This window comes from Perca flavescens, chromosome 5 (assembly GCF_004354835.1).
Source record: "Perca flavescens isolate YP-PL-M2 chromosome 5, PFLA_1.0, whole genome shotgun sequence".
NCBI classification, from domain to species: Eukaryota; Metazoa; Chordata; class Actinopteri; order Perciformes; family Percidae; genus Perca; species Perca flavescens.
Genome location: NC_041335.1, coordinates 11,184,572 through 11,196,399, shown reverse-complemented (window position 1 = coordinate 11,196,399; position 11,828 = coordinate 11,184,572). Strand labels below are relative to the sequence as shown.

General features: G+C 41.8%; 1 protein-coding gene across 2 annotated transcripts; it reads left to right on the top strand.

The window, feature by feature from the left end:
* Nucleotides 1–348: 348 nt before the first annotated feature.
* ccdc92 (coiled-coil domain containing 92) lies at nucleotides 349–10,876 on the top strand. 2 transcript variants are annotated; one of them, XM_028578768.1, is made up of 5 exons: nucleotides 349–422; nucleotides 587–776; nucleotides 4,380–4,555; nucleotides 7,936–7,977; nucleotides 9,624–10,876. In XM_028578768.1, the coding sequence occupies exons 3-5, from the start codon at nucleotides 4,420–4,422 to the stop codon at nucleotides 10,430–10,432; spliced, it is 987 nt and encodes a 328-aa protein (XP_028434569.1). In that variant the 5' UTR covers nucleotides 349–422; nucleotides 587–776; nucleotides 4,380–4,419; the 3' UTR covers nucleotides 10,433–10,876. The 2 variants fall into 2 exon arrangements, with proteins under 2 accessions (XP_028434569.1, XP_028434570.1); XM_028578769.1 differs by having other exon boundaries at nucleotides 368–422; nucleotides 584–776.
* The last annotated feature ends 952 nt before the right edge of the window (nucleotides 10,877–11,828 follow it).

Sequence of the window (11,828 nt, the reverse complement as noted above, 5' to 3'; positions counted from 1 at the left end):
ATAAAGCAACAGATATAATCAGACCAATCACTGTAAAAAAGATGAAAAAGCATAAGAATGAGTGATCAGTAGGCCTATGCTCTTGTAGTATCGCTAATCTGCCACTGAAGGGCAACACTCCCCTCTGCTGTCCACCACCAGCTGTACTCTGTCCAGCAGCTTTCATTTATTTTCATTAATTTACTTCATCTGGCAGTTTGGCACATTCAATCTGACACTTAAATACAGTGTAGTAAGCGTTAAGAAATTATCAGAAATCTGACTTATTGCAGTAATGTTATATTCCGGTGCTGTCACTAGATGGCGAGAATGCATCACTATGGAACAGGTGACATATTCTGTTGCTATGGTGATCACGCTGGTGACTAAAAACTGTAGTACGTCCCTGACAATCGCTGCTTCAACATTTCATCTCAAATAAGGTTAGTAACACCTGTATAGCAGCTTCTGTTGTACTGTTTTAACAAGCTGTACTTCTAATGGATAATGTTGAATTGCATGATTAGAAATAACCGTGATTTGATGTCTTTAAGCCAGAGACTGTCCCATGGTTTCCCATGATGCATCGCTTTATTTTGTCTAGTAGCTCAGGGAGATGATAGGAACTGACACAGCCAGCCACCCTCCCCTCTCACCCGACCAAGGCGAGCCCCTAACAGCATCACCGACATGCCCCGCAAGGCAGAACGCTCTTAGTCGGTGAGGCCAGTCTATGTTCAGCGACAATTGACAACATTTTGCAAGATATTCGACGGCAGCGTATTTTTAGCCATAAGGTAAGCTCTCCATAAGATAATGTGCTGTTGTAGCCTCGTTAGCTGTTCAGCTAGGCTAGCATAATTAAAGTCTCATACGTAGGCTACTTCCTCTGTATGGAGAGATTGTTTCATTCAAAGACATTTTAAAATGTCTGTATTTCTTTTTTCTTTTATCACTGCAAAAGCAGGACAGCTTATTTTGCCTATTTTAACGGGCAAGCTTCAAATCGGCATTCATCCAAACAGTTAACGTTATATTTTAACCCTTATAAAGGGGTTCGCCTGTTATATCTGTTGTTTTTTTCATCTTCAATCGTTGAGTCATTTTGTGGCAGGTGCGAATATGTGCCCAATGTTGCTAAACCCCCCGGTTATTACAATTAAGTCCCGTGGGGGATTCAACGTATGCCGAATTTACCAGAACTCCTCCACAATGTCAAAAGAAAACATTGTTTATATTCTACGATTGCTGTATTGCCTTTTGTGTATTGCAGGCTATTATTTGGGTGACGGGTTGTAAAGGGAGTTTGGTGTGACGTTCATTATTGCACATATTGGGGCTAGCTTGTGTTCGGTTCTTAAACTGGACAGCTCCTCCCTGGACAGCTGCAGTACATAACATTAGCTGCAAGGACAGCCTTTGTGATGACAGTAGGAAATGCAGTGATGGCATCTTACAGTAGCTACATCAGGTCATAAAACAACAAGGAATGTTAATTGTTGTGAAGTGGTTAACAGGCACCGCTCGCCTGACCCGTTTTGTTTGATTATTATAACGAAATTCATGTCCTAAATGCTATCGCTGTGTGAAGATTGACAATAACGTTTGTGTGAAGTAATGATCCTCTGGCAGCTCCTGCCAGGACCAGCAGCGGTTTGCTGTGAAATGTGGGTTTGGGGTGCTGTCCGCAATGCAGGTGCTGAAATTGAAAGTGCCGTGGAAAGTATCTCTCCCGGGTTAGGCGTAGCATACGTCCTGTAAGCAGTGTTTTAATGGTTATACTGGTTAACCTTTAGTTGCTGTTGCAATTTTTTATATTATTGTTGACATGGGAGGCGTTCAGATGTTGATGATGTGCTAGGAGTAGGTTGATCATTACTACTTATTATTATCTTAAACGCATTTTGCAGAACCAAAGATAAAGTATGCAGATCTTTGTGCAAAGAAACAGCTTCTTGACCGGAAGACTAGTGACTTCTAAGCTGTATCTGTCTGTTTGTTTGTTTGTTTTTTTAGGCTAAGGATGTTAGCTACTAGCTAATGTTTCATGCTGCTGCAGTTCATTGATTATTAATGTTCTCTGTATGGGGAAATTTGCTGGTTTGTGTATTAGGAAAATTAAATACACAGAGTCGACAGAGTCACTGTGGTTTGACATTAATCTCTGTCTTTTATAACAGTTAATAGAGTTGCACTTGGCCATAAACATTGTTTCTGAACAAAGAGACATCAACTTTATTGTCTCTCTCTAATTCATTGAAGTTCTATACTCCTTTTGTACCACTGTCCCCTCCACGCCATGGCATGAGCCATGTTTTGAGGAGAGGTCATGTCTTCGCAAATGGAAAGCTATCCAAGCTATTCTAGGAAAGAACTGGGATGAGAGAAATGCTTGCAGCACAGGGTTTATCGGAAGGACTTCACGTTACTCATCAATAATAGATGATCTCTACAGCCTTTATGATACGTTGCTGACCCTATTTGGGATCACCAGTTTGTGTGTTTATTATCACGTTTTCCTTTTCCTCTGTTAGCCATGAAAAGAAAATCACACACAGAAGACTGTTGGAACTGGGAAGTGGGTCCAGCGTGGTGTCATGGGATATATTATTCATGTTAGTGAGCTGATTATGTAAGAGTGAGAAGCTCTAGGATGTTTTATTGAAGCACACTTATGTATGCAGGGAGATGCTTTCTCTGCACTCAGGAGGGCTGTTGCAGGGATCAATGTGCTCTCAACTCTCAGCCCAGTACAGATGTCTGGCAGAGGGGAGGGGAGGGGAGAGGAGGGGGGGCTAAGTGATTGTTTCTCTCTCTCTCTAGCTTGGCTCTGGAGACAAGGGCATCCAGTGAAGGGAGGGAGGTGGAAGGTGGGGCAAGGCATGGAAGGGAAGGGAAGGAAGAGGCCTGCTTGAGACTGGCAGCCTTCATGCCACACCCAGTGTATGTCAAAGTGTTCATCTTTGTTGTTATTGACCGTGGTATGGGAACTGAAAGTGAATTATTTGTAACAGAAAGAGATTTTATTCCTGGCATCTTTTTGTACACACCACACTTTCAGTGTTTCTACTGTAAGTTCTAATCAAATGACATTATACGGTGTAGATTAGATTTAGTGTATATTAGATTATTCTTACTATCAGCTGTCTGAGTTTTGAAGGCCCACACTGCTTACTCTCAGTTTCTCAATCAACAGCTTCATGTCAGTGATTGGTTCATTAGTACAGCAAGCAAAAACGGAGTGTGCAGCCTACTGTGTTTATGGTCGTTTAGGCTTTCTCTGCTCCAACCTTTTTTTTTATTATTGACAAAATGCAGTTTACAAAAAATCAGGTAAGCAATAATAGCATGTGAACATCAAGTGCACAAACTTATGAAGATAAAACAAATAAAAATAGAAACATACAGGCAATACAAACGAGAAATAACAGACATTACAAACAACAACAACAAAAGTACAAGAAGACATACATTTACAGTTAGTCAGAGGTTTCAGGGAAAAAAGCTCTACAGTTTCCACAATTTTAATACTTTTTTTGATAGCCAATGTTCTAAGTGACTTTAGTAGAGCTTAGGAGACAAAATTAGGAGATGAGTTAGAACATTTCTGCTTGTGAATATAGAATTTTGCATACAGAATAACAAAATTAATTAAATACTCAAGAGCACTATTACCTGAATTATCGTAGAAACAGATGATATCTTTAAGGTTAAAGGAGTAGATAAAGTTGGTGGGTTCAAAAAAGTAAGACTCCAAATCTGTCAAATCAAAAAAAAAAGTGTGAGATATTGTTTCAATATTCTGTTTACAAAATGTACAGGAAGAGTCAATGTCGGTAAATCTAGCAACAAGGTGATTAGTAAAGTATATGTTATGTAAAATGTTGAGGTGTACTTAGCTTTGTTAGAAACACAGTACTGATACGGTAGAAGCCAAGCCTTTCTCCAATTTATGTTCTCAATTTTGGATCTCCACACAAACTTGCCCCTTGGCACAACTGTATTCTTTCTCTCTGCTACAACCTTAGCATTGACCCAGCCTTATTAATGATGATAGCCTACACATCTGCTCTGCATATTACTGTAATAAATGTGCATCCTCACTTAATTCCCTCAGAATGTTTACTGCTCTTTTTATAAATGGACAGGGTTACAATTTTTACATTTCCTTGGTTAGCTGAACTGTCAAATGGCCTCCATTGCGAATGGGTTTGATGGTATTATCCAATAGTGATTACTTAGATTTGTCGTCTAAAGCAGATCGATGTGACTAGTTGGCAGTCGGAGCACGTCCCAAAATGTAAATGTTTAGAGTGAGAATTAACAGCCAGATGGATGGATTTATGTTTATTGTCTTCTCCTTCTCTCTCTTTTTCCTCCTTGTTTACTTATGTATGGAGGTTGCAAGGCTGGTGTGTGTCTGTCTGAACATAATCAGCCATGGCATCAGCAAATGTTACACTGGAAAATCAGCTGCACAGTGCGCAGAAAAACCTGCTCTTCCTCCAGCAGGACCATGCCAACACGTTGAAGGGGCTACACGCAGAGATCCGCAGATTACAACAGCAATGCACAGGTGAGCACGGCCACAAGTAGCCACCTCTCTTCTCTTCATGCTGCTGGGTAAAACCAGCACATTAAAGAATAACACATTAGAGCACATGTGTCAAACTCAAGGCCTGCGGGCCAAATCCGGCCCGCTGCAGATTTAGATCCGGCCCATATATCAATTTGGGTTCACAATAAATTTGGGCCCGCCTAGTTGTGCGCCACACCAAAAACACAGGAAAGTGATTTTTAAACTGCAATTACCTGACATTCAAAGCAGAATTTGGGCAGATTTGCTGACTCTGAGACTCAGAACTTTCCCCAGAAGCAGAGAAAGAGTTTTCATATTCAGGCTATTCAAAGAACTCTTTTGATGACTTTTGTAGGGCTTCATGTCAACAAAAATGCAACAAAAAGCGTACAAAAATGTCGAAAAAAGCAACAAATTTATAAAAACGTGACAAATGTCTGAGAAAGCCACAAAAAAGTCGCAACAAAAACAACAAAATGAGGAAAAAAGCTACCAAAATGTAAAAAAAAAAAAAAAAAGACATGCAGTAACGTAAGTTTTTCCAGTGTGGCCCTCTGGGAAAATGAGTTTGACACCCCTGCCTTAGAGGATATCTTATGAATACACATGCAGGGCTCTAATTTAACTTTATCACCACTGTCCCAAACCGTCCCAAAATACAATTTAGTAAACCTTCCTGAAGGAATTGCTGGCTGTCCCAATTATTATAAAATCGTTTTCTACAATAAAACTATTTCGATAATTAAAAGTGAAAAGTGGCCTAACTAAAACACCATGGAAATTATTGAATTATGAATTAACTCACATTTTATAAAAACATTTGTTACATACATATTTATTGATTTACTCATATTACATGCATTCAGTATATAAGCCAATTAATAAATCAAGAGAGAGAGAGAGAGAGAGAAAGCAACTTTGTTTTTGTCTCTTCTGTGATACGTTTTTATCGGTTTGACTGCTGGTGACACCAGAAAGCAGGGTTCAAAATGAACTTTTTCAGCCACCAGCAAAGTGGCTTGTGAATGTTAAAATTTCTGCCACTCAATAGATTAGAGTTGTGATTTTTGGCTGATGAGTGAAGCAAATCTTTTGCAAAACTTTTTGAATATACTTGATAAAAGAAACATTTCTTTATTTTATAAAGCAGTGCCAATGCATGTTTTACTTAAAGGTCCCATGGCATGAAAATGTCACTTTATGAAGTTTTTTTAACATTAATATGAGTTCCCCCAGCCTGCCTATGGTCCCCCAGTGGCTAGAAATGGCGATAGGTGTAAACCGAGCCCTGGGTATCCTGCTCTGCCTTTGAGAAAATGAAAGCTCAGATGGGCCAATCTGGAATCTTCCCTATATGTCGTCATAAGGGGAAAGGTTACCTCCCCTTTCTCTGCTTTGCCCACCCAGAGAATTTGGCCCACCCATGAGAGAGAGACATCATGGCTTGCAAACATAGACATTATATAAAATGGACCAACAGATCCCTTTGTTCTGGACGGAGACCAGTGAAGGAACAGCTAATGTAAGTCGAAACTGCCTGCGAGCTTCTCCTATAATTCCTCTACTATGCGACAGTAAGTCGCGTGGTTATGACACAATGTTCTGCTACGGAGCCATAATGTGAGGTACAAGGTAATGGATCGTTTTATACATGGTCGTGTTTCTTTAGAAATGAACAATGGACAAATAGAGTCTCCAAACGCTTCAGATGTAAAGTTATTTGCTGTTAAAGTGACGTCAAAATGAATGGCAGTCAATGGAATGCTAACGGCGGGTGAGCGTCTGGTAGCATCAAAATGGCGCCATAGGAGGTTCGGGTTCTGAAGAGAGGCTTATGGTGCGTTTTTGTCCACCGAAGTCGATTTACGAGTTGTTTTCCGGAGTTACGAACCGGAAGTTGCAAAAAGAACGCCACCGAGGTCGTATACGACTCGTCAAATCGTCTGAACTCAGAGGACCCAGAGTTCACTTTCAAAGATGGCTACGTCGTGCATCACACATAGTAAACATTGTGGTTTTCTTCAATTTTAAGCACTTTTGTCTTTGTTGTAACCAAATGAAGAAGTCGTACACATAGCACTGCTACCTATAGGCATGTCGCTACAGTCTTATTAGGAGTTAAATACCGCCTAATTAGTTATTTTGTAGCTTGTGCAGCTGAAATTGGCTAGAGACCCTCGGTTGCTATATGACATAACATAACAGATATGACATGAAATATGATATAACAACGGCTTTAAGCCGAGCCTTGAGCAGAAAGCAGAGCAGTAGCCTAACGTTAACAAAACGTAATTTTCATGTATCAAACTGTGAAATATATATTTGTGTAATATGTCAATAACTGGGTGAATAGAATCCTAAATGTTACTAAAAATGTTACAAAAAATCCATCTTTTCTCCGACTCGTAGTATTGTGTGACAGAAAGAACGCAACAACCCACGGTTATTCGTTTTCCAACATGGATGTGACGTCACACTCGAGCTACTAGTCGCGATTACAAGACAAAAAGAACGCACCATTACCCCCTTGCTTGCAAACAAGCAAAGCATGGCAGTTGGTCAAGGCCACACCCCCACCCTCCACCTTTCCCTCCCCCCTCTCTCCTCCTCAATAGCATTTAAAGCTACAGACACAGAAATGGCACATCCTAAGGAAAGCTCATCGTGGGACTGGCTCTAGTGGATGCAATTCTGCACCAAGGCTGAATTTCGGGAAAGAGACTTCAGATACAGTATTAGGGGACCACTAAGGTCTATATAAAAGAGACTTCAGATACAGTATTAGGGGACCACTCTGAGGCCTATATAAAAGCATCCAAAAAGCATCCTGTCATAGGACCTTTAAGTTAGAGCCTTAAACAGATGAAAAGACAGCAAGATAAACAATAAAGTATCCCTAAATTAATAACTGGCACAGATGTATTACCTAAATGGATATTTGAGACCAAAAGTCAACAAGACGCTGTGGTGCCACTACACTTTAAACCTTTTAGAGAGAATGGGATTACATATGGGAAATGCACTCAAGCATTAGTGAGTACACCCTGCGCTGTAGCGATGAGAAACCTGTATTGAGCATACCAACAGTAATAGGTATTATACTCTTCCACAAAGGGATAATATCAACATGGACACCCAGGAAAACAGGACACTGTATGCTTTAGCCCTGGTTTCCGTATCCTTGGCTAACCTGTCACTAAAGCTCACGCGGAACTCACTAATCACTAATCTTGTTAAATGAAAACTCCGCCATATGGAAAGCGCCTCAAACATGCGTTGCTGCTAGTTAGTCTGTGTGAGGAGCATGCTGTTTGATAGCGGCCCTTTTGCAACCTCATGTGGCCGCACATGCAAGTAACTCTCTCCTTTTTTCACAGATCTGACCTATGAGCTTACTGTGAGAAACTCTGATCCCTCAGGTAAGACTCCCTCTGCACTGTATAGTACACACGCACATCAGTTTTGCCACGAACATTCTATGTTTAGCATCACTTGTTACCATCACTATTAATTTGCTCTATCTTTTGCTACATTAAGCCTTAGCGCGTCCACACTGCTCCACATTTCTCTGCCTGTTTCCCAGTAACAAAGTCCCACCCAGGGAGCATTGCACTGTGGGACTCCCTGCTGTTCATGAGAGCTCCCACTGCTCATTGCCAACCGCCCCTCCCCCGACGTTACCATGGCCATGACATGGAGTCACTGGTCTGTCTGACAGCCCCAGCTCCACTGTCTTTATACTGGCTTGAAGTACAGTTAGGGAGGCCCCTGGCAGGCTGCATACAGTTTAATTTATGTACATGCTGTGTGTAAGTGAACAGGAAGCATGCTGCGTCTCACCAGGATCACTATACGTATGCTACAGGCTTTTTAACATGGCTTGCAGAGATCATCTGAGCAATATTAGGGCCTCCAGTTAGAGGCACTATTATGTTAGCGTGGGACATCTCAGAGATTGGAGGGCAGGAAATGAGATTATCTGTCACAGCGCTAATGCACAGCCTGCAACCTGCCAAGTGCAGCAGGGCTCAGCTGCTCCAACTGGGGTTAAAAACATGTACCAGCCCCCCTCCCACCCCCCTTCAAAAGATGATGAGAAAGCAACTTCTTAACAAATAAATTAAATATCAGCCAGATTGACATGTGATGTGCATACGTTTTAGAAATGTCTCTTGATACATTGTCTATAGAAGTGTTATTATTCAACTTTTGTTTTTGTCAAAGAAGGAAAAGACAATCACAATACTCAATACTATCAAATCCTAATACTTCGATTCCCAATACTAGCATCACAATAAGTGAAAATCACAATACAAATCTAATGCACCCATGTATCCTGAAAGAATCGAAAAAGTATCAGTCCAGCCCTAATATACACAATTGTAATGCACAATTGTATTTTATCCCCCGGTTTTTGCACACATACAAACATGGCTGAATGGGCTGGAACTGGGTGGGGCAGGGGGTGATGCGGCTCAGAGGAGAGCAGTGCCCTTGCTGTCTAGCAGAGCTGAAATGTGAGACTAGAGCTTTTTGCCCACTGCAGATGAGTCTCCATAGGATCATACTGTCTCTGTCAGCTGACAGACGGTCCATAGTCAGTGTCTGTGCTTAATGTACTAATGATTGGTCTGGTCTGGGAATACAAATGTCTCTGCATTTTTATGGAACATCAAATCAAAAAAAAATCAAATATCATGACATTTTATGACCAAATACACTACAATTGGTGCTTTCACAAAATCTATTTACACAATGAGATTTGTGATAAATGATCATTGGTCATGTGGATATAATGACTAAGTGGGTAAAGGCAAATAACAGAAGAGCTAGAACAGTCTGGTAAATTCATGAAATGACATCACTTTCCTGTAATGCAGCCTCTAAAACCAGGAAAAGACACTTATGTGATATTACGATATCCAAAATCTAAGACGATATCAAGTCTCATATCACGATATTCATATATTGCCTGCTGCTTAGCTGCTGTTTTAACAGGATTTGTGTGTGTGTGTGTGTGTGTGTGTGTGTGTGTGTGTGTGCGTGCGTGCGCGTGCGTGCGCAGACAGCAGTGAGGCCCGCTGCAGGGAGCTGCAAAGGAGGTGTGAGGAGCTGGAGGCCCACCTCAAGAAGAAGGAGGAGGAGAACACAGAGCTGCTCAGGGACCTTGAGCAGAAGAACGCCATGATCTCCGTCCTGGAGAACACCATTAAGGAGAGAGAGAAGAAGTACCTGGAGGAACTCAAGATGAAGAGCCACAAGCTGGCCGTTTTGTCCGGCGAGCTGGAGCAGAGAGCGAGCACTATTGCTTACCTCACCTCACAGCTTCACGCCACCAAGAAGAAGCTGTTAGCCGGCAGTTCATCGGAGGCCAGCCCCAACGTCAGTCCGGTCACCTCGTACAAGCCCACGCCTCCGCCGGCCAAGGACAGGCAGCCCGAAACCCCACGGCGTCGCATGAAGAAGAGTCTCTCCCAGCCTCTTCACCCAGAGTTAACAGAGGTGTATCGGCTCGGCCCGGACGGTAGGCGGCTGGTTCTGCGGGAGACAGTAGACGCCATGCCTGACCCCACACCCTTCCTTCAGGCTGGGAGAGACGCTCCCGAACCGCAGGTAGTGCGAGAACGGCCTGCCGTTATCCCTCCTATTGCCTCAGAGCGCTCCCCCGGGGCTCCCCTGGGTGCTACGGCCAGCCCTCGTCACAGCCCCGCTCGGGACCGTCAGTACAGGGCTCACGTGGGCGTGGCACACCGCATCCCACATGGCACCCCTCCCCTGGCTCCACCGCTAGCGGAGCTGGAGACACTGGCAGTGGACCAGGTCAAAGACGAAAAGGTTGTGCGGAAGCGCTCAGGAGCCGACAGGACAGTTTAACACTGCAACGCTAACATGCACATAAACGCACACACACATCTACTGTATACACATACTGCAAGAGCAGGAAGGAGCCTGACCCACTGTGTAGCTTGCTTTTTACGCAACACTGCAATATGAAAAAAAAAGTACATCATTATAATTTTGTTCATGGTATCCCATAAAGACTTGTGTCTTTCTTGATCTACATTAGAAAAGGACTACTATAAAGCATGCCAAATGTTTCTTATTTACAACCCAATGAGATCTTGTATTATACACAGCTTACTTATTCCACAACGCTGTGGAGATAGGTCTGGCAATGCGAGACTATACACACCTTGACTTTTTTGCTTAGACTTTCTCTTCATTCTGTCTTATGTGGTGCATACAACGAATCCTCAGCCAAATATCTGCATCAGTGCCTGCTCGACCGGATCAACCGTACACAAGCTGTGTAGTGTAGTCATGTCAATATATTAGTATATATTAATATTATATTATTAATATATAGTCATATATCTCTGTCTGCTCCATGTTCTCAACAGTCTGGACATATCAACAAACTATATAACAAGATGTCTGCAGCTGCATAGGGTAGAAGGGAAATTATTAAACTAATATTTCCCGAATGTCTTTTCATCTTCTTGTGATATCAGTATAATAACGTTACTGTAAGTACAAGCTGCATAATGTATAATTGAGATGTGCTGGCGAAAGGTGAAAGAGCTGTAATTTCACCTTTCTTTTGTTGGCTTGCAAAAACAGCAGCGGCGCACATGTGTAAATGCAGCGTGAAAGCACGGTGAACCGGACGTACATTTGTGTGTGTGTGTGTGTGAGAGAGCAAGAGAGAGAATGTGTGTGTTTCAGAGAGAGACAATGAAGGCCATTGAGAGAATTAAGTTCTGGCTTAAACAATATCCGTTATTTGTGATACAAGGGCATTTTTGAAAACACTGCTGTAATAGGATTTTGTGACAATATTACCTGTACTTTATAAAGGCTGTGCATTTGTAATGAATTCTTTTTTTTAATTTATTGTTTAATAGGGAACACAAAAGAACCACAAATATTGACAGTAATCACTGCACCACCAACACGGTAATTATAATCAATTAATAATCTGCTTTTCAAATTATTATCACGTGTCCTTGAAGTTAACATATGATTCAATACAATAAAGCAATGCATTTTTGGTTTGGTTACTTGGTTTCTGTGTGTACAGACGGGTGACAAATTTAAGGAAAAGACTATATTAGGTATCTTAGTAAGGTGTTGGGGGTAATTACGAGCCTGCAGAACAGACTTCTCGAACCCTTCAATGCCCCCCTCGTGCCCTGTAACTAATAGTGTAATTACTTTTTTTTTTTAAAGATTATTTTTAGGCTTTTAATTTCACAGGAAAGCTGAAGAC

Coding starts and splice junctions, on each gene's coding strand:
- ccdc92 (XM_028578768.1), top strand. CDS start 4,420: ATGGCATCAGCAAATGTTACACTGGAAAATCAGCTGCACAGTGCGCAG. Junction 4,556..7,935: donor ATTACAACAGCAATGCACAG/GTGAGCACGGCC, acceptor CTTTTTTCACAG/ATCTGACCTATGAGCTTACT. Junction 7,978..9,623: donor GAGAAACTCTGATCCCTCAG/GTAAGACTCCCT, acceptor GTGCGTGCGCAG/ACAGCAGTGAGGCCCGCTGC.